Raw genomic sequence first — 21,459 nt, forward strand, 5'->3', positions numbered from 1 at the left:
TAAAATGGACTACGGATACTCCCGTGATACTTCAGTAGAACGTATTAATGATGTCATTTTAGTTCGGCAGTAGACACTTCGTACTGTATCTTGACTTCCCCAACGCCAAGGGTGGGCCCCATTCACTTTCAATAGTACTGTAATGCCAACTTCTATAGTAGCACGAGCTAGTTCAATTATCAGTGGAGTCTGTGGCGCTAGTAGTAGTTGTCATCTAATGTTCTTACTACACCTGTTTAGGAATGTGGCTGCACTAAACAGTGCCAAGTCAGCATCTACTTTTAAATGGAAGATACAAAACATCCATCTATTGTGATTATCACTATGTAAATGAGAGAAATCTTCGCTAAGAAAGCCTTGGAAGCGGTAGACCGGACTAAAAAGTCCGTGTGCTAAATTTGCCCCTCAAAAAATTGGAAAGAAAGAAATAAAGAAATTTGAAAGATTAATTCCCATAGATCATATCAAACAACCGCCACATCAAAAGAAAAGGATAAAAAAAGAAAACTCGATGGGGATATCTTTGAATGCGATCAATCATCATGGTTGTCATCAATGCCACTTGCAATGTGGAACTATCAACTATATACAACGCTCAGGGGGTTTCATGAAGTGTCTCGACATTTTCGTTGGTCGTTTACTCGATCAGCCACACGGGTGCTTTGATCAACACCGTCGCGGGTCCCTTGCCGCGTACTTCGACAGTAAGGAATGAGGCGAAGCGGATCCGAGACGGCTCAGTTTGCTCTGTCTTCTCCGTTCCAGCGGCTGGGCGAGCAGGTGGGTCGGCAGCGGGTCGACGACCCATCAAGGCGCCGAAGACGGATCTTCTTCGAGGTTCACGTGGAGCTGGAGATGTTCCGTCGACACCGGGTCCGGTGGAGTTTGAGGCGGGCGAGGAATCACCTTCGTCGTCAACTTCCTGGTCCGCTGGTGGAGGGGGCTGCGTGAGGTGAGGCAGTTGACCTTCGACCTTCATGTAGTTGTCGTGGAAGGAGATGTTGGGTGGGAAGTACTCGACGCAGACATCGCGAGCTTCCAACGGGATCTTTTCAATGATGTTAATGGTATTTTCGATGATCATCCGCACGCCGGCCTCCAGGCCCGGGAGCGCCTGGTCCTGCAGCTGGTTGCTGAGGAAGGTGGCCAGTTCCACGGTCAAGTGCTCGATCAGCTCGGCACGATGTTCTTGAGCAGTGGGGTTTGCAAGAGTATCGCCCAGCCCGTCGAAGGTGGTGCGACGCCAATTGGAGAGTTTGGCAATGGCGTTCTCACGGTCTTCGTCTGTGACTGGTCGCATCTGTTGTCGGCGCAGATTCATCTCAATCGACTTCAGTTGAATACTCAGGCCAGGTTCCAGCCCTGGATGAAAGTGTCGTTGGAAGACTTCCTCCATCAGCCAGCGACTGACCACTGCACGTCCCAGTGCCATCATCTCCTTTGTTCCCACCGTCACGGCATCGTCCGTTGTCAGCCCCTGCAGCCATGATGGAATGATCCGCCAGTCCTTGCGCACGGAGAACGCAAGGTCCTTGATGGCCCCATCCAGTCGCTGGAACCGGTTTGTATATTCATTGTCATCTAGCACAGTACGGGAAACGGCCATTCGTTGATGTGCAACGGTGTTCTGGAGATGCTGCACCTGTGCCTCTTTCTCGAAGTAGTACCGCTTCACCTTGGAGTATTTACTCTCTGTGAAAATTATTCCCCGGTCAATGCCCATCTCTCACATTTTTTATAGATCCGGTATTGGGGAAAGACTTACGTAGTTCATCATGTTTTTGGATCAATGCTCGAATATCAAGGTTCTCTAACTCATCGCGTGTCCGCGGCCCCGTTGGCGTGTTCCGGGAATGTTGTTCCGTCGGCATGTTCTGGGTGGTGCTCCCCCTGCGCTCTTGTTGCCCCGATAGTCGATCGGTGGACTGGCCCTGAGGTATTGCCTGTGCGGAGGCCTGCTGCATGGCGTCAGGAGGGGTTTGAAGACGACTTGGGGAAAGGGACTCGTAAGTCTGTCGGGAAGGGGGCCGGGAAGTGTTCAATACCAGATCGTACTCGGGGCGAGACAACGTCGGGCCCCGGTGGCCGTGTTCGGGGAGATAGCGAGGAGAATCCGGAGTACGGTCGGTCGGGGACGGTCGGCCGTACTGTTGAACCAGGGTTGGGTCAGTGCTGAGCCCTGGCGGAATGAGTAATTGGCCCTGTTGTGGTTCAACGGGCTGTTGCGGCGACCACTCCTGAATATCACTACTGACAGAGGGGTGGGAGTGATGGAGAGATCGTTGTGAGTGTTGAAGGTGTTGATGTTGGTAGGCTAGTGACGTCGATCGCGGCTCATAGGCAGGTGGGTCTGTCGGTGATTCCTCTTCTGGGAAGATGTTCTGGTGTTGTTGTTGTTGATGTTGCTGTTGTTCTTGGGATTCAAAAGGTGGTGGGTGTCGGGGGGAGCTTGGCTGGGAGAGCGGTTGCGAGACCTGTCTGATCCCTGTGACAGCGGAATTGCGATCAATAAAGCCGGAGGTTGGGCGCTGGAATAAGCCTATACGACGAGGCTGTGAGTCCTCAGGGGTGGTAATCTGTCGGTCGCGTTGTTGAGACAGTGGCTTTTGGTGAGGATGTTTCTGTTGTTGTTGACGGAGACTTTGAGCGCGACGTAATGCAGGTTGAGACAAGTCTGGCTGAGGTTGTGGAATTGGACTGGTGGGTTCTTCGTAGGCGAGGCGGTTGTTTGAGTGATGGCGGTCCACGTAGTTGGAGTTGTGGTCCTGTGGAGACGCGGGGTGGACCAGATTCTCAACGGATCGGGCAGAGAAGCGACTTGCAGACTGGTTGGCCGGCGCTCTGGATTTCTTCAAGTTGAATAGGGGCATCCTTGTGATGGGCAAGGACAAGGCAAAAAAGAAGTGACCCTCTCTCTCTGCAATGAGGGGAGAGGGCAAAGAAGGGTGGAGTGATCGACGGTAAATGATTGGATGAGGATGAGAGAACTTTCTATATATAAACGCCCGAGGGTCAAACAACAGAGTCAAAACCCTGGTAAAAGCGCCCAAGGGGGGGGGAGGTTACAAAGAAAAGATAAAAGATAAAATAGGAAAAAGAAAAACAGGAAATAGGAAATAGGAAATGAATTATAAAATCAGCCAGTGAGAATGAACAGTTCAAATACCCTACTAGTATGTCACTGTATGTGCATAACTTAAAGAGGGGAAGAACAGAAGCTTTCATCCCAACCAGTTGACGCTGTAGTTGCCGCAGGAGCAAGCCAAGATGGGTCAACTGGTTAGTATTACTAGCTCAAGGTACACTTGACGGACCAATACATGTACCTATAGTTAAGTGTCCACTGTTCACTGAGGCATAAGGCATCCCGGAGACATTAAATTATAAAGTGCTTGGAACTACTAGTTCTTTTCCTTATACCTTCAACTTCTCCCAGATACAATCCTTTCCATGCTTCTACTACGGAGTATTAAATCACTTCTAGCCTTGCAGCCTTGCAGGCCACATTCACGTGGCCTGATGACGGCCAATCGCAAACCAGATACCACGGACTCTACAAATCCGTTGATTTGGAGACTTGCATATACACATGTGACGAGTCTCTGGATCATATTATGATTTGGTTTGAGATTGCCGAACGACCAATCGAATTGCCCAGCTTCCATTCAAGCTTATACATATTACAATGGTCCGATGGCACGCTCCAGGGCTGTTTTCCAATACCGCGAGAGACATGTCATGAAGCACATTCCGATACACCGAATAATACCCCTTTTATTTCTGATCACTCACATTCCTGTGACGAGTGCTATAAGCCACTGCAGTACTTCAAATTTTAAATGTCTCTCAAAGTCCAATTCCAAATGGCTCCATGTTTTGAGCATGCCGATCACTGACATGTACCACGATTTTGCCCCTCGCTCGACCCGATCGAAGCTTCTCAAAGGCCTTGACAGTATCGTTGAATTCAAACACGCTGTCCAGCTGCATTTTGACAGTACCATCAGCTAGCCATTCTCCCAACTGGCCAAGCTGCTTCAGATCAATCCTGGTAGCCAAAGTCACATACTTCCTTTGCCCACCGCCAAGAAAAGCAGGCCATAAAAGCCGCCCAATAAAGGTCATCACCGATGAAGCTCCAACCTGTACGAACGCCCCACCTTCCTTCAAGAACCGGTGGCACTGGTAGTACATATCCGCAGGAGCTCCAACATGATCAAGAACATGATCGAACACAACACCACTCGACGCAAGCTTCTCAACCAAGTTCTCTTCGGCCGTATAATCAATCACAGCATCCGCTCCCAACCGATAACACAACTCCATATTCCTTGTCGAGCACGTAGTCGTAACATGACACCCCAATGCCTTTGCAATCTGGATCGCGAAAATTCCACATCCACCCGACCCCCCATTAATCAATACCTTCGACCCAGCACTCACATACCCGTCTAAACTCTGATATGCCGTCTGGCCCGTAACACCCACAGCAGCCGCATGGTCAACCCCCAACCCCTCAGGGACCACGGATATCGTATCCGCAGCGACGGTAATGTACTCCGCCAACGACCCAAACTGGACCGGCCGCGCCGAGCACCCGTAGACTAGCGTGCCTTCTTTTAGATGTTTGGCAAGTGGGCCTGTGCTGGTGACGCGGCCGCAAAAGTCCATGCCGGGTGTGGCGGGCGAGCCGATTAACATGCGAAAAGGAAGGCCTAGTTCTGCGACCTTGTAGTCTGCAGGGTTTAGAGCTGCCGAGAGCACTTTCACTAGGATTTGATTGCCTCGAGGAGCGGGCGGTGTGCGCGTGGACGCGTGTAGGTGAAGGTTCTTCTCCATTCCGCCAGTTGTGCTGGAGTAGAGCCAGGCTTGCATTTTTTCTGGGTGGAATGAGGCCATGTCGAGGTCTGGCATTGTGGGATTCATTCTGATTTCAGATTTGTGATGGCCCTTTTTGGAAGCCTTTTTCCCCGCCCCCTTTGGCTTGGAAGGTTGGTGGTATTAAGGTCTCAATGTGAGCAGATCCACGCGGGGATCTGTGGGTTTTTTTTTTTTTTTTCCAAATTCGTTCTTCTTTCCAAGTTTCCTGTTGATTGGAGCTGGTGAATGGAGATTGGCTATGTTGAGTGGTTATATGAGCTGCTACTGGATGATGCGCCTGGAAATTTATATTTCCTTACCCAATGAAGCTTAGCGCGATGGAGATCTCGTCAATCAACACATGAATTCTAGCCCCCGTGGTCTGTGTCCGACACTTGACATTTCCAACAAATCAATGGAATGTTCCCATTTGAAGGACATGGCACTTGAGTTAAAAATTATTTTACAATTGATTCCAAGGTTACGGTTCACACCTCAGCTTCATCTCAGCCCTCATTTGGACCAGTTGACCTTGGAAGCCGGGTGATACAAATTATTCCCAAGCGAAATTCAAAATTGATAAGATATCGAATATTTCAGTTCGATAAATAATCTCGTAACGGACATTCCCCGCTATGTGACAGAAAATACATACAAGTGGCGGGTGACGAACAACCTCCAGGGTTAGAACAAGTCCCTTGCAAGCGACACTACTACATCAACTGAATCAAAATTAATTGATACCGTCAACTTGGCAGCCAAAAGGAAACATTTGCAACGAAGCATAGAAACGAAAACGTGATCCAAGATGCCGATCGACGCATCTAGCATACAACGTGAGACTTGCCAGTCTTGCCCTGCAGCGAGTGCTTCTCATCCTGGTAGGCGTGGTGAGTCTTTTTGTGACGGGGGTGAGCACGGTGGCTAATCATGTGCCTGAAAGAAAAAACCCAAGTCAGTAAAAGAAGAAGAGAGCAAAAGAGGAACGGGTTCAGGTAAATGGATGCTAAAAGTGAAACTTACGCCTTGTACTTGGTCATCATAGACTGATCCATATCCTCAAGGGTCTGGATAGCCAGCTTGATATCAGTCAACAAGCTGTCGCAGCGGTTCATGCTGAAGTCCTCACGGACAACAACGCGCATCAGCTGCAGCTTCTCGCTGTGGGGGGCCATGGTGTAGGCAGGAACAATCCAGCCACGCTCACGCAGCTGGTGGGCAATGGCGAACTCGTCATAAACGCGAGTTTCGCTCTTGGGCAGACGCCATGCCACCAAGGGGAGACCCTGACCCTTACCCTGGCTCATGATGATCATGCCCATCTTCTCCAGCTCGCTAGACAAGTAGTCGGAGATGCGGGTCAAGTTGACCATGATGGAGCGGAAACCGTGCTTGCCAAGACGGATCAACTGGTAGTACTGACCGATGACCTGAGCGGCTCCCTTGGAGAAGTTCAAAGTGAAACTGGCCTGGTCGGCACCAAGGTAGTTAATGTTGAAGACAAGCTCCTGGGGCAGGTACTCGGGGGAGCGCCAGATGACCCAACCGACACCGGGGTAGACCAAGCCGTACTTGTGACCAGAGACGTTAATGGAGATAACCTTCTCCAAACGGAAATCCCACTCCAGCTCGGGCACGGTGAAGGGAGCGACGAAGCCACCGCTAGCAGCGTCGACGTGGATGGGGCAGTCGATGTTGCGCTCAACGAGCAGGTCGTTGATAGCCTTGACATCCTCGTACTCACCGGTGTAGGTGGTTCCGATGATGGCACAGATACCAATGGTGTTCTCATCAACCAGGTCAACGGCCTGCTTGGGGTCGATGACATAGCGGGAGTCGGTACAGAAGACATAACGCTCCTCGACATCGAAGTAACGTGCGGCCTTCTCCCAGCAGACTTGAACGGCACTGCTCATGACAATGTTAGGGCGGGACCAGTCCTTGCCCTCGGCCTTGCGCTTGTTCTGCCAGCGCTTCTTCATAGCGAGCGTGCCCAGCATGATCGCCTCGGAAGAACCAATTGTGGAGGTACCCATGGCATTTTCGCCCTTGGGGTCGGTAGGGCAGTTGTACAGACGAGCGATCATGTTGACGCAGCGGTTCTGGATCTCTGCAGAGTGGGGGTACTCCTCGTAATCGATGAAGTTCTTGCTGAAGGAGTCGGTCATGATCTGCTCAATCTCCTCTTCCTATATTAATGCGGTCATATTAGCTGTTTTGTTCTTTCTACTTCCCTGCCTGTCTGTTTGTTGTTTTTTTGTTTTGTTTTTGTTTTGTTTTTTTCAGGCAATTGGAGAAATTGAAATTTAACAAGATCACATACCATGTAGGTGGTAACAAAAGAAGCCAAGCTGTAAGAATTGGGTTAGCTGTTGTCCATTGCCCGTGTTGTCGTTAGCTAGAATAACAAGAAGCACAAGAACGTACTTCAGCTTGGGGTTGCCATCCAGGCTCAGCTCGTCCTTGATCATACGAGCAGCGACCTGACGAGGCATCTCTTCCTCGGGCATCTCATGCTGGGGCATGTGATCGGCAGCAAAGTGGCTGCCGTAGACGTTGGAAGTAATGTCATCGCGGGTAGGGGCATTGCCAATGGTTTCAAACTCGCGGGTAGCGGGGTGGAAGACTTCGTCGTCATTCTTAACGGTAGCAAGGTGAACCATGATGGGCGAAGTATAATTTCCTAAGGAGAAATTAAACCAAGAGATAATAGGAAGTCAGGGGGGAATGTGAAGGGAAAATACAGAAGCCGGAAATACGAGGGAGTTACTTATAAGTTATAGCTAACAACATCGCAAGTTCCAAGTCCCCCCGCAGTGACGCAGTAGATCGGCTATCGCTTTATCTTCCCCTCCAATTGGCTCTCTACTGTGCTTCTGAGCGCCACTTTTTTACGAGATCAACGCATACGAATCCAATGAAGGGCCATGACTACGCACCCGGAAATTTGATTGATTGTTTTGAAATTTCTCCCGGCATTGATTTTCCCAAACTAAAGAAAGCTTAGCTGAGGGGGATCCTCAGCTTTTTCGGACTCCCGATATATCCGACCCAGCCCCTCTTCATTGCCAATTATTACTGGAGCCACGTTCTTGCTCAGGTTTCAACTAGCGCTGTGGGTCCAGAACTTGGAATAAGTGTTGATCAAAATAAGGGAAATAAATAATGGGCTGATGCGCTGGCAGGCTTGACGCCCACTCCATAGTTACATGTCCATTTACAGCTTACTCTCGCGCACGAGCTTCTCAACCTCGGCGAATCGATAGTAATATTCCAAGCTGTTCGGGTTGAGAAGAGTGCCGGAGGGCTGGATCCGCTTTCCTGATACAATCTGCTTCACAGGAAGCTCCACTTTCTTCAAGTTAACCGTGGTCTGTTTTTTTTTATGAATTATCATCAGTAATGTCCGCCTTTTTGTGTTTCGAACGGAAGAGTGGGTTGAAAAAAAGAAATAAAAAGGAGACTTGCCGGAATTTCAGGAGTCTCAAAGATGAACGCTGGAACATGACGGGCGCTGAGTTCGGATCGAATGGCTTTTTTTACTCGATTTACCAAGTCGACCGTGAAGGCGACGTTCTTTTTCATGAGAAGGAAGAGGAAGACCTGCTCGTCGTTGTCGGTTGGCCGCCGTCGACCAACACAAATGGAATCGGCAATCTCCTGCGAGAAAAGACCCTCGATCACTCGATAAATTTCCGCAGAACCAAATCGGACTCCAGAAGGGTTGAGGACCCCGTCTGCGCGACCTTGGAAAATGAGCTGCTTCGTGATAGGATGAATATAGATAAAATCACCATGGGTCCACACGTCTATGAAGTCATAAGTCAATGGCTTTGTCAAAAACACCGATTTGAAGACTTACTATCGAACCTTCCAAAGTATGCATCAAAATACTTCTTACCACTGTGATCGCCCCAGAATTGGGTAGGCATGTTAGGAAAGGCAGCGGTAGCCACCAAATCCCCCGATTCTCCCTCGGCCACGGCAGCGCCCTTCACACCATCTCCCTCAATAGTCGAATCGTATACTTCCACTGGAACTCCCAAGCTGAATCCCGCACACCCACCGACATAGACCGGGACTATGGGATTTCCACAGCCGAAGCACCCGGCGATGTCTGTGCCGCCCGAAATATTGTTGAGACGCACGTGGGATGGGAATCCCTCGTCGTAGAACCACTCAAACAATGCATCGCGGAGGACCATACCAGTACTGGTGACCACGCGGAGGGAACTTAGGTCGAATAGCTCACGAGGCTTGAGTTTCGCCTGCTGAAGCTCCTGTAGCCACCGTGGGGAGATTCCTAGATGTGTAACTCTATACGCTCTATTAGCCAGTTTTCTGACGGGCTTTCGGTGTCGGTTCATACTTCTCTTGAGCTGCTAAATCTACCAATGTCGTAATGCTCGGTAAAAATGGACTACCATCATAGAGCACAACTCGCGACCCAAACAGCAGAGCTTGTACCGCCGTAAGGTACATGATCCATCCTGTGGTCGTATACTGCAGTAAAACGCTCTCGTCCGTAAGCTCCATATGCAAATTTCCTTCTTTGTGAGCATTAATGAGCACGCCGCCCACTGAATGAACAATACACTTGGGTTGCCCAGTCGTGCCGGACGAATAGACAATGAGGAAGGGGTCCCGGAAAGCAACGCGCTCAAATTCAAGACGGGAATTTCCAGCGGCTTTCTCCAAGAAACTTGCCAAAGTCCAGGCTCTCGGAATCGATCCCACCTCGGCAGGCTTTTCAGCGAATCGTGGTTGAGAAACAATCCCCTGAAACTCAGACACCGAATCCATGCCTTTGACGATCTCCTTTATCTTGGCTCGCAAATCAATGGTCTTTCCGTTATAGACGGCAAAGTCATCCATGAAAAGCCATCGCGGCTTAATCTGCAACAGTCTATCCAAAACTCCCTTGACACCCATATCAGTCGAGCTTGATGAGAAGATTGCGCCGAGCGCTGTCGTCGCTATAAACACTAGCAAGGTGTCGATGCTGTTTGCCGAGCAGACCGCGATGCGATCGCCTCGCACAACTCCATTGGCCTTCATTGCTTGAATCAAAGTTCCAGCTTTCTTTCGCAACTCCCCCCAGGTCATGTGGACGGCATCTTTGTTGGCGCCCTCGCCTACCGCGGTGACTGCTATACAGCTGTCCTCCTTGCCCTTTGTATTGCCCATGGCACCTGAGAAGAGCATGTTCTCGGCGAAGTTGAGTTTGATACCCGAGAACCATTCCGGCACGCTGTCCATACGCGCGGACTCATCCACAATTTGCGAGTAAGATCCTTCATGGATGATCGGGAAATAATTCCAGCAAAAGTCCCAGAATGCAGTTCGGTTCTGAATGGAATAGTGGTACATGTCGTGGAATGTCTTTCGTGTTTCCGTTATTTGTTAGCCCCTTGGGTACTAGGCGTGTTGATTGTGGATTTTAGAGGAATCTCACCTTCAATTGGTGTCCGGCCGACTGTCCCAGCGCTTTCTGAAACCGGCCCATTGTTGTTGACTCGGGGTCTGGATGCTGCCATAGCTTCCGAGGGGTGGACACCGACATTGTGAGGGATTCTTGTATATTCTGCTTGAAAGAATCTAGGAATCAGCAACAGAACAGCTCTAGAGAAAGTCTGGGATACTTGTGGAATGACAAAGTTGGGCTTATCAACATTCCTTAACACGAACTTACCGAGGCCCCCGGGCCCCGATACGCCAAGCTTGGGGTAACTCGGGCGGCTAGAGCGGGGGGATCCGGTACCTGCAAGTTACCCCGTGAGTTACCCCGTGGGAACTTACAGTAAGCCCCGCTTGTTTTCTCATTGTGGGATCTAATAAGAACTAGATTATGAGTCTGGGCCCTGGATTAGATAATGGTCCTGGTATCTATATTGTATATTCGGCGTAAACAAGATGTCAATAGAGAAACCGAAATCGATACATTAATAATAAATGACTATGAGAGACTATCTAGCATTTCAGAGGCGGCTTTTTCCAACTCCTCCCTCGTATTACAAAGCGCAAAAACAAAGCGGTCAAACCTCAAAATGACATATCGTTTGCCTTCCACGCTCTTCCACATAAGGTTCTCATCATAGCCGTATGGAAAAGGCCGAGACATACACAAGGGCGACTTCCCAAATTCATCACCAGTCGCAGTTCGATGCAGCCGGGGCTCACATTGATCTGTACCTTCAGTGCATTGGCCACGGGGAACAAAAAATGTGGCTTCATCCTGCGATAACAAATCGCAAAATTGATCGATCCCATCCAAATCGCGAATGGCTTGCTGTAAGCCATGAGGATCGTCCAGTAGAACCACGATCTGAAACATTTTCTTCTTACCACCGAAGATCGCATCGTCGGTAAATTGCACCACCGAGTTCTGCTGGAGTCCTACACAGAATGTCTGGGGAAAGGATTCCCCTCCACCCAGCTCGGGCATAAAAGGTAGACCGGGTGCATGAGTATAGCGAGTGGGACCGTCGCTTCGAGGCCCGCGAGAAATCCAATGTTTCCAAGAAGGGAGTAGCTGAAGCGCCCACAGTCCCCAGTCGCGAAGGAAGATTTGAACAGGGCTTTTTCCATTGACCATGTCACCGTTTCGGACCGTCGTGGCGAGAGATTTGTCGAGCTGCTGCTTTCTTTCTAAGTACCAACCTTTGAAGAGGCGGTCATGGCTTTGCTTTGATGAGCTTGCAATAGCCAGACGCCAGGCGACCGAGATAGCATCTCGGAATCCTGAGGCAATTCCTTGTCCCCCGACTGTACTCCAAGATTAGCGAATCTTTCTCGTCCGATAAAGAAAAACACGTACATGGTGGGAAGACATGAGCTGCATCTCCGCACAGAATCACACGGTTAAGGGCCCACTTGTTGCAGCTTCTGGCAGAGAAGCTAAATGGCCGCGATCGGAGGACTTCAATGCAGTCTTCAGGAAATTCAACGTCTTCCTTAAGTCTGCCAGTTTTCTCATCTTAGCATATCTCAAGTAACTAGTAGTGGAGGGCCAAATAACTAACCCATAACGACTGCCCGGGTGTCGCAAATATGGATACACGACCTCACGAACTTTCTCCGGCCCTGCCATTTCCATTGAGTCTTCATCATTTGAAACAACGAATTCAAATCGCCAAAGCCGGTCTTCGGGGCGACCGAATCGGCCGCACACAGCTGGCCGAGCAGGATTGCAGAGAAAGCGAAAGTCTTTGGGAAAGAAAAGATCATAGACATCCTGAGGCGTGTATCCACGATCCCACAGTGGGAATGAAGGATGTGTTTCTTTCGTGGGGAGGTGTAGCTTCCAGTTGAGCGCAACCCATACCTCTTGATACTTGGTCCTAAGTGCTCTATTAGTCCGTATTTCTTATTTCTTTGATAATTTGCACATACTTTTCAGCCCATTCCAATTGGATGCCCTTAGGCTCTAAGTAATTCTTGCGTGTAAAACCCGTCTTCCCATCTGCACCCACTAGATACTTTGCCCGGATTTTTCCCTGTGTGCCAGATTGATCGTAGGTCGCGTAGACCCAATCTGCATCTTCGGAGATCGATGTAAGAGTACAATTACTTCTCAATTCGCTGGTTTCTGCCTTGTCGACTGCTTCCCTGAGATACTTTTCGAGGACTGGCTGCTTATGCGCAACAACACCCACATGGCCCGTATGCCCCTCGCTCTTTATAGCAGGTTAGCGATTCTGGCGATGATTGAATTTCCGCAAGATGTAATATTCAAGCTTTTATTGAACTTACCGATGCTGTGTCAAAAACAAGAAATGGGTTCACGTTGAGGTTCTGATGAGTCCCACTCACGAATCGAACCTTTTCCAAGCCTATAATCATCATTTTATCAGCAAAGCTATTCAAGACATCTGAATTGGACATGTTTCTCACTAGACCCGATTTTGGTGAAAATATGCTCATACAACCCGAGGCCTTGCACTAGTCGAATGCCATCATCGTCGAGGGCAATACCACGCGGATCAGTGTTGATAGCTGCTTCTTTCTCGAGGACAATGTTGGCTACTCCTAGCTGTCCTAGATATCCAGACAACATTGCCCCAGTGGGACCGCAGCCGATGATCAGAATGTCTGTGGTTTCTACCTGATCAGACATGTTGAATAGACTTGGGATCTCTTGTTGAGTCTTAAACTTTACAATGAAATAGAGATATTATGATTTGTAGTTTCCCTTTTTATCTCTTTCTAGCTTCAAGGGGTTAGTGAAAACTTACGTACCCCCTTCGTTGCGGTGAAGCCGTAAATGCGGGGCCTTTGAACGAACAAAAGTACCAGCTTGAAGCAACATGCATAGTCCCGTAAATCTTGGAAGCTGCCTCGTTTAGATTGGGGTTAATCCTGTGGGGACTTTTGTTATGAAGATGCACACTCGTCATCAGTAATTGTGCAGCCTTGTATGGGCATTTTGGCCTATCCGATTTTGGGTCTGCCGTCTGCGCATGTCCACCTATATGGGTGCTCGATGTATGTAGTCTATGTAAGGTACTAAACCGCTTGAGGCCCATGCAATAAGTCCGAGTTCTTTCAATAGATTGATGCGGTTTTGAATTGCTTTTTTTTGGGAAAATTTAAATGTATGATTAAAATCTTGGAATCGCAACATCCATGGATAAAATTTGAAGCCTTATAAAGCTACATACCGAATAACTATTGATACAAATTACTCCAAAAATTCAGCGGGGACATCCGGTCCCCATACAGCTAGAGACTCGCTTCCAGCCTGGACATAGCCAACGGGGGTGTGTTGATTCACCAAATCTCCATCAGCATAATGTTCCACCATGTTTCCCGTAGTATCCCACCAATAGTCGAAAATCTGCGAACCCAGAATATGCCGACCAATTCCCCACACAGAGGTATATCCTTTCTTATCCAGCCATTGATGACCCAGCTGCTGGGTATCATAGTCATTTACCTCAAAGGAACAATGGTGAACATGCGCGCCCTTGGGATTAGTACTGAAGAAGATCGAATGATGATCCACAAGAGTCTCACCCAGGTCGAGATGAGCGAACATTGCCACAAGGATTTTCTGGCCACCGTGCTCGACGTACAATAGATCCGAGGGGACTATATTGAAGGTGGAGGTGTAGAATTTGAGTAGCGGTTGGAACTGCTGCGTCGTGTATCCGAAATGACCCAACTGTGGCCATGTACTTAGTAGGTGAAGAGGGGAATTGGATAGGACGGTAGTACCTTATGGACAGCAGCTGGTCCGGGTTCAAAGCGGTTGAACTCACGGCGTCTTGGCTTCTCACCGGGGTAGTTCAGGATGAGCTTCTCCGGGTGAGAAACTTCGACATTCGTAGGTTCTTGACCGAAGATGACATTTACTGGGAACCCTTCTGGGTCAGTGATTGTCACTAGTGATCCACCACCGGGGGCATGGCTCAAATCCTCCACTGCGCTGGCCGTAGGAAGATTTGCTGCTCTATTAATCCAGGCAATCAGTCTCTGAAATTTCCGGGGGTAAACTCTGAGAAAAGACGAGAATTTACCGGTCAAAGTCTTCCTTGCTTTGAGCCTCAAAAGTACCACCAAGGAACTTCTTTGGTCCTTTGCGAGCGTAGTAAACATATTGGTCGGATCCATATCCTTTGAACCAGAGTTCTTCATCGGTCTTTCTTGAAATTTGCATTCCAAAATCTATACATGTTAGATATGGAAACACCCTAAAGATAGTCTTTGAGAGAAAAATACCAATCATGAATGTCTGGATTTCGTCCAGGTCAGGATGTTGGTATCGCATGTGGGACAGTTTCTTCAAGTTAATGCGGTTCTCGATGTTGATCTGCTGCTTCGCAAGCCATTCCGCCTGCGACTCATTTGAATCGCCGACAGCGACCACATCTGGCACAGATGCGCCGCGATTAGGCTGGACGATAGTCGTAGACATTTTGAAAGCGCGTGTTGATATAAAGTCGATAGAGAAAGAAGATCCGAGGAATTATGTGATTCCGTCGTGACGTCTTTCAAGGTTCTCAATATTACCCAGGGGGTATATTCTTAGCTTTATACTGCAAAGAGGTTCCAAGGTTTAGTGGGGGGAGGGGTCTGCACATGTGGGAAGGAACATTCAAGAGGCCCCGCGACGCGACATCTTGCATGCAGCAGGAATGTGCCAGTGGGGATTGATCCCACTTCTTTACTAACACAGGTGTCACACTTCCCCGCTTATTGATCATGTTATAAAATCCGTGCCTCAAAGCTGAACTAATTTTTCACTCTTCCCAGATTAAACCACCATGGCTACTTTTAAGAAACTCGTGCGCTTTGCCGATGGCACCCAAACTTACTATGGGGATCTGATTGAGGCCAAAGGAAACAAATATACCGTTCAGAAATTGGATGGAAGTCCATTTACCAGTCTCCAACCCACAGAAGAAATTCATGAAGTGGATTCGGTAAGTCTAATCGTGCCGATGCAAGACTGGAAGCTAACGCTCTGAAATTTGAATTTTTGTAGCTCTTATGCCCGATTGAAAGTACGCCAATCATCATCTGCATCGGGCTAAACTACAAGCAACATGCTACAGAAGCAAATGTCAGTTGTATCGGATCTAAGACACTTGAAATCTACATGTTAACTGACATTGCATAGCTTCCTATCCCCAAATACCCCAGTGTCTTTACCAAGCCCGCCGATGCACTCGCCGGACCAAGCGAGGCTATTGAAATCCACCCCGACGCGCGTGAATTCCTAGACTACGAGGGAGAATTGACGGTGGTGATTTCCAAGGACGCAAAGAACGTCTCTGAGGAAGACGCGCTCGACTATGTCTTAGGATACACTGCCGGAAATGATATTTCTGCGCGTAATTTCCAACTTCCCGAGGTCTCCGGTGGCCAATTCTGCTACGCTAAGTCTTTTGACAAGTTTGCGCCAATTGGCCATACTATTACATCGGCACAGGAGATCTCGGACCCCCAGAAGCTGCAGTTGAGGACCAAAGTCAACGGGGTTGTCAAGCAAGAGACCAGTACAGGAGACATGATCTACACCGTGCGACAGATCATTAGCCATCTCTCTCGTGGAACGACGATTCGCAAGGGGACGCTCATCATGACGGGAACTCCTTCTGGCGTTGGTTTCTTCCGGAAAGAATTCTTGAAGCATGACGATATTGTGGAGATAGAGATTGATGGGGTTGGAAACACCAACAACAAGATCATTCATCGTTGAATTGCTGAGTCGAGTTTCGGCTTTGCGGAATTTCGGATATAGAAGTGGTCAAGGACTTAAGCCCCGCATGAAATCATGATAGATCCCACATTTTATGACATTACCCCATCTTTTGCAGGAAAATAACTTTCCGAATTGTATAGAGATCACGCAAAATTTGGAAATATTCATTGGTCACATCCACTTTGGCTGAAGTTTGATCTCAATTCCGGGAAAATTATAGTGTACAGTGTACTCGTAGTCTTGTAGATCGCCACCGGTGAGCCGGGGAAGTGCATCCGGGGCAAATGCAAAGTCCCCAGATCTTTCCACTCTCTCCTTTGTATTGAAATCTTGAGAAAAATTACCAGAACATCATGAGTATTTGAAACCCTCTGGTAACCCATATAATTCTCATCATCGTGAAAAGAAAATGTATCAAACTACTACACAGTCACCATATGTCCATCGCCGACGAAAGAAGACGTCGAAGGAAGAGCGCGTGTGTCCGGTCTGTAAACACCAGTTCAACAAAGCGGAGCATCTGGCCCGTCATGTCAGGTCTCACACAAAAGAGAAACCATTCAGCTGTTCAATCTGCGAAAAGGCCTTTGCTCGACAGTGAGTTTCCTCGGCGCTATCCGAAGATACTACATGTAGCTAATCACTCTTCAGGGACACCCTTTTGCGACATTCACGATCTCATTCCTCAAGAAGTAGGAAGTTTGACTCAACTGAACCTGAGCCCATGTCTGGGGAAGAATATGGGACGGAGATTGACCCCAGACTCATGCCGGCCGCTTCCATCACCCCCGCAGACCACACGTCAGTTGTGATTGGACCGGAATCTACTTCAATGACCGGTGATATAATGGCTCTAATGTCTCCCCCAAACAGCACGTCTGTTGATAAGCGAACTCCAAACATGTGTGTTGAAGACAATATCACCTTTCCCACTCATGTTGACTCCTTGACCTCACTGTTACCCCTTGATGGGGACGTTTGGAAGGACCAATCCTCTCCTCTTCCACCCCCAGTCTGGGATTATTTGCGAGATAGCAGAGATTGGGATGCTTTACTCACGGGCGAGAACTTTGACTTGGATGCGGTGAACATGTCTCTTCTGTGTGCAACATCAGACTATCCGCTGCCGGCAGATACAATGCTCGACTTGAACGCCGGTCGGCCTTTAGAACCACCTGCCAATTTTGACGCAGACTTGGTTGAAAGACCTACCAATTTGGTTCAGGTGAAATGGCATACTTTCGCTCAGGTGAAATCTTCTGGTCAAACGACTCCAGCTCTGCCATCGGGAGGCAACACCTTCATTGACGAATCCTATCGAAAACGGCTCGCAGAAGGTCTCCAGCAACGAGTGCAGCATGGAATTTTACCATCCACCCCATTTCTCGTATGGCTTCTCGTTTCGCAATTTAATACGCTGGGCTAACAATCTTCCAGGACTTATGTATTCAAGCATACTTTTCCAAATTTCACCCTCTGTTTCCTATAGTGCACATGCCAACTTTTCGACCGGGGATTCAGAATTCGATCCTTCTTCTGTCCATATGTTCTGCAGGGAGTCTGGTGGTGGGCTCACCTCGTGCAATATCACATGGAACCAGCATGTTTGAAAGGCTGAACAAAGCTATTCTATCCTCAGTAAGGCTCGAACCAAAAAGCTGATATTAGACTTAACTGACTGTCAAAGTGGGATACGTACATGGCAAAATCAGGGGGCTCTTCTTTGGTTGCTCTCCAAGCATGTACATTGGGGCAGACATTTGGTCTTTTGCTGGGTGTTAGTGATTCACTGATGTCCGTAAATTTGTGATACGAGACTAACCACGTCTTTGACAGAGACCGAGGGACCTTGTCGGAATTGATGTATTTCATGGAACCCTTATTGCAGTGAGTTTCTCTCCTTTGGCCAAAGTCACCAGTGAAGCTTATAACTTCTTAGTGGGCGAGGAAAGCCAAGCTCTTTAATTTGCCTCGTTTGGAATATAATATTCTCGATGTCGACGGGCAAGCTCTAGAAGATATGTGGCTATCGTGGGTTCAAGCAGAGGTTGGAAAGAGGTAAGCTCACCTCCTTCAATTTGAAAATCAGCGAAGCTACTAATAACAAACCTCAGAATTGCCCTCGGCCTACATATCCACGACGCCGAGCTTGCCAGACTTCATAACCATGACCCTTTTCTCCGCCACTCTCTGGATCGGGTCCCTAAGCTCTCCTCAAATGAACTATTCACAGCACCCAGTGCAAATCATTGGAAATCCCTAATGTTAGAGGCCCAGACAAGGACTTCTCCCGCAGAATCCTCCCATCAATATCCACCCTCATCAACAGCCCGCAATAAATCCCACAATCACCTCCTTCAAACAACCTCACCAGACGACTTCGAACTATGCGGCATGCTGGAGTGCATTAGTGCTCTCGCCTGCGAAGAGCGAGAAAAAAATCGCGACTCTAGCTCTTTCGAACCCTCTCAAAGCCCAAGTTGCCACCACCTCCTCACGAAATGGCACACTACTTACCAGCCCACCATGGCCGGAAAGTCAAGCTGGTCGTACCTTATGATACTCTGGCACTCGGTATTCATGACGCTCCATGCAGACTTCAATGCGATAGAGTGTGCCTTTGGCCGTGAAGGCTACGAGGCTGCACAGAGTCATCTCCCCTATGCGCGAACCTGGGTGCACTCCATGGACGCGAAACGGTGCTTGCTACATGCTATGCTTATCCAGAAAAACTTCGAATCCCTTCCCGCTGGCGCAGAGCCGGCATTCCATGTTCCAATGTGTTTGTATTATTGTGGGCTTGTCTGGTCGTGCTTTATGTGCTTTGGGGGAGACCAAGACCCGGTTACTGTGGTCGCAGGCGACAATTTACAGTTTGATGAGTTGAGGTTGCAGGGCGTTGATGGGATTGGCGCTTTTTTGGAGCAGACTGGTGGTTTGCAGCCTTCTAAGCTGGCGATGGGGTCTTTGTTTAGAGTTATTGACTTGCTGCAACGGATCAGTCATTGGAAGATATCTCAGAGTCTGGCGTCGACTCTTTTGGCGCTTGTCGAGGAGACGCAGGATTTGTTTTGAACACATGCATGCTTTGATGTGTGTTTTTCTACCTCGGATCAAGCATGGAATGCAATCTTTAGTATACCCTTTGATATATGCTACGTAGGTTATCTTGTACATACTACTATTACATCCATGGAAAGGTCTCCAGGGTTCACTTTCCAAGATTAGTGTAGAATGGCAATGGGTCAAAGTTTGTCTATCTAATTTTGCTACCAGTACTGCTCCACCCAACAATCCGTACAATCCCAACATTTGAAGCTTGAATTCAACGTTCACCAAAAATCATCTTCACCGACATACATAGTAGTAGCAATACTGAGTTCCAATTTATCATGAAATAACTAGATCGTGATCTCATATCCGATGCAGATTCTCTCTATGCAATATGAACTGTGGCAAACTCCTGTGCCTACTCCTTACTCGTACCCCGTATTCCGCGCTGACGATGTAGATCCATCCTCGTTACCGATCACAGCCTCCAAAACTCGTCATCGCCCCCACTCAATATCCAGATCTTGATGAAGCACAGAGCAATGACGAGATGATCATCAATTGATAGCTCCAGCTGCACACTAAGCCGCATTATTACCCACCGCCACTAAGCCAGGGCCACCGCATTGACCCAACTAGCGGTGAAGTGTGACTAGACACCAGAAAGGAAAAGAGCAAGAAAAAATAACATCCATTACGAAAAGGGGTCTGAGAAAAACAAACTCTCTGAGAGGAAAATTCAGTCAATAAGCACTATGATATATAAAATTTCGGTTGGTGTATCATCAAAACCCGGGAAACAAAAGAAAAATAAATAAAAAAAACACCCTCCAGATCCATTCATTCCGTTCCTATCTCATCCGGCAACAGCAAAACACGTCACGCGTCACGCATATCGTACATCCCGTTTCCCGTCAGCAAAAGAGAAGCAAATGGGAAAAGAAATCACTTGAACATGCGCTTCAACCGTGCGAAGAATCCGCCCTTCTTCTTCTCGGCCGCCTGCTCTGTCTGCTCGGCAGTCTTGGGCTCTTCAGCCTTGTTGACAGCCTCGGTGGCAGCAGTTTGTTCTTGAGACGCGGTCTCGGTCTGGGGGGCCTCGGGCTCTTCTCCGCGCTTGACGGCAGCCTCGGGCTTCTTGACCTCGGACTCTGCGACGGCAGAGGCACTCTTGTCGGCCTTGGAGGTGTTGATGGCAGCGTTGGCAGCGGCAACAGCGTCAGGGTTGGCCTTGGTGCTACTCTCGGCCTTCTTGGGGGCCTCGGCGACGGGGCTAGTGGCAGGCACAGGCTCCGGGGAAGTGTAGGCAGCGGTCGAAGCAGGACCGGCACCGGCCAAAACGGCTTCCTTCTTGTCGGCGGCGGCAGCTTGCTCCTCCTCGGTGCGGGCCATCTTGGGGGGCTTCACCTCGTCGTTTGAGAAGATGGGCTTCTCGTACGGGCGCTTGGCGTGCGCCGCATCGGCGGTCTCGGTCGAGGTGGTCACGGGCTCTGTGGCAATGAAGGGGGCAGCGACTGGAGCAGCGGCAGGAGCAGTGACGGGGGCAGTGACGAGAGCGGGAGCCTTGACTGACTCGGCGGTCTTGGGGCGCTCGGGGATCGATGTTGATGGGGCTGCGGCGACTGAAGTGGCGGGTTCCTCGGCGACAGTCTCAGTGGTAGAGGGGTAGGTCTCTGCGCCGAGGCTGGTCTCCTTGACGCTGCTCTCTGGCAGAACATCTGGAGGTCTATGTCAGTACAGGTCGATGTTGGGGATTCCCAAATTTACTGTTTGGCAGTTGGGATGACTTACTGTTGACCTGTGACTCTCCGTTATCCAATTGGCTGACTTGGCCGGCCTTGGAAGCCTCCACCTTGTTCACGGCATCTTGCACTGTGCTGTCATCCTTGATCTCTGACACGGGTGCGGAAGTCTCAGGCTCCTCGACCTTCTCTGTCTCGGTCACAGCAGGTGCAGCAACAGTCTCGGCGGCCTGCGACTCAACGGGAGCTTGTGTCTGATCGACAGACTCAGCCTTGGGCTCAGTGGTTGTGGTGTCTTCGGTGGGATTTCTGATGGGTCACGTCGTTAGCGCTGCGCAAATGCTTATGCTGGCGCACACGCGACCACTCAAAAAAAAAAAAAACTTATCTGAGAGCGGACTTACACAACATCATTGACATTGTCGACAACGGCAGCAGCAGGAGTGGCCTTGGCGCCACCCTTCTTTCCCTTCTTGCCACCTTTCTTAGCCATGGTCGTGATGATTCGTGAGGGTTTGTTCGGTTCTGCGACAGATGGTTAATATTGCCACGTTGGGTATGACGACAGAATGCGCTGAGGATAGCTGACTGGGGAAATGT

The 21,459-nt window shown here is 49.1% G+C and overlaps 9 protein-coding genes across 9 annotated transcripts; 2 read left to right on the top strand and 7 right to left on the bottom strand.

Annotated features, from left to right (window-relative positions):
• Window positions 1–637: 637 nt before the first annotated feature.
• N7466_005704 (uncharacterized protein) lies at window positions 638–2,870 on the bottom strand (the record flags this gene model as incomplete). Its single annotated transcript, XM_057165101.1, has 2 exons — window positions 638–1,692; window positions 1,766–2,870. The coding sequence occupies 2 exons, from the start codon at window positions 2,868–2,870 to the stop codon at window positions 638–640; spliced, it is 2,160 nt and encodes a 719-aa protein (XP_057020700.1).
• A 976-nt stretch (window positions 2,871–3,846) lies between these two features.
• On the bottom strand, window positions 3,847–4,914 carry N7466_005705 (NAD(P)-dependent alcohol dehydrogenase; the record flags this gene model as incomplete). Its single annotated transcript, XM_057165102.1, has 1 exon — window positions 3,847–4,914. One exon carries the CDS (start codon window positions 4,912–4,914, stop codon window positions 3,847–3,849), a length of 1,068 nt encoding a protein of 355 aa, XP_057020701.1.
• A 770-nt stretch (window positions 4,915–5,684) lies between these two features.
• Window positions 5,685–7,523, bottom strand: N7466_005706 (glutamate decarboxylase; the record flags this gene model as incomplete). The annotated part of the gene is made up of 4 exons (XM_057165103.1): window positions 5,685–5,784; window positions 5,884–7,049; window positions 7,184–7,211; window positions 7,288–7,523. The coding sequence occupies 4 exons, from the start codon at window positions 7,521–7,523 to the stop codon at window positions 5,685–5,687; spliced, it is 1,530 nt and encodes a 509-aa protein (XP_057020702.1).
• Window positions 7,524–8,077: 554 nt separating this feature from the next.
• Window positions 8,078–10,230, bottom strand: N7466_005707 (acetoacetyl-CoA synthase; the record flags this gene model as incomplete). The annotated part of the gene is made up of 4 exons (XM_057165104.1): window positions 8,078–8,233; window positions 8,413–8,669; window positions 8,762–9,177; window positions 9,230–10,230. 4 exons carry the CDS (start codon window positions 10,228–10,230, stop codon window positions 8,078–8,080), a joined length of 1,830 nt encoding a protein of 609 aa, XP_057020703.1.
• Window positions 10,231–10,816: 586 nt separating this feature from the next.
• Window positions 10,817–12,976, bottom strand: N7466_005708 (monooxygenase; the record flags this gene model as incomplete). Its single annotated transcript, XM_057165105.1, has 6 exons — window positions 10,817–11,625; window positions 11,678–11,820; window positions 11,883–12,200; window positions 12,253–12,536; window positions 12,613–12,692; window positions 12,754–12,976. The coding sequence occupies 6 exons, from the start codon at window positions 12,974–12,976 to the stop codon at window positions 10,817–10,819; spliced, it is 1,857 nt and encodes a 618-aa protein (XP_057020704.1).
• A 564-nt stretch (window positions 12,977–13,540) lies between these two features.
• Window positions 13,541–14,776, bottom strand: N7466_005709 (2,4,5-trihydroxytoluene oxygenase; the record flags this gene model as incomplete). The annotated part of the gene is made up of 4 exons (XM_057165106.1): window positions 13,541–14,023; window positions 14,077–14,311; window positions 14,379–14,526; window positions 14,581–14,776. 4 exons carry the CDS (start codon window positions 14,774–14,776, stop codon window positions 13,541–13,543), a joined length of 1,062 nt encoding a protein of 353 aa, XP_057020705.1.
• Window positions 14,777–15,125: 349 nt separating this feature from the next.
• Window positions 15,126–16,063, top strand: N7466_005710 (fumarylacetoacetate hydrolase family protein; the record flags this gene model as incomplete). The annotated part of the gene is made up of 3 exons (XM_057165107.1): window positions 15,126–15,284; window positions 15,347–15,424; window positions 15,482–16,063. The coding sequence occupies 3 exons, from the start codon at window positions 15,126–15,128 to the stop codon at window positions 16,061–16,063; spliced, it is 819 nt and encodes a 272-aa protein (XP_057020706.1).
• A 412-nt stretch (window positions 16,064–16,475) lies between these two features.
• N7466_005711 (uncharacterized protein) lies at window positions 16,476–19,141 on the top strand (the record flags this gene model as incomplete). The annotated part of the gene is made up of 7 exons (XM_057165108.1): window positions 16,476–16,663; window positions 16,718–17,453; window positions 17,504–17,704; window positions 17,754–17,843; window positions 17,903–17,953; window positions 18,006–18,124; window positions 18,181–19,141. 7 exons carry the CDS (start codon window positions 16,476–16,478, stop codon window positions 19,139–19,141), a joined length of 2,346 nt encoding a protein of 781 aa, XP_057020707.1.
• Window positions 19,142–20,062: 921 nt separating this feature from the next.
• Window positions 20,063–21,352, bottom strand: N7466_005712 (uncharacterized protein; the record flags this gene model as incomplete). Its single annotated transcript, XM_057165109.1, has 3 exons — window positions 20,063–20,835; window positions 20,909–21,168; window positions 21,264–21,352. The coding sequence occupies 3 exons, from the start codon at window positions 21,350–21,352 to the stop codon at window positions 20,063–20,065; spliced, it is 1,122 nt and encodes a 373-aa protein (XP_057020708.1).
• Window positions 21,353–21,459: the final 107 nt, after the last annotated feature.

The sequence above is a fragment of the Penicillium verhagenii genome, assembly GCF_028828195.1.
Source record: "Penicillium verhagenii strain IBT 33310 chromosome Unknown utg000006l_segment0_segment0, whole genome shotgun sequence".
In the NCBI taxonomy this organism is placed as follows: Eukaryota; Fungi; Ascomycota; class Eurotiomycetes; order Eurotiales; family Aspergillaceae; genus Penicillium; species Penicillium verhagenii.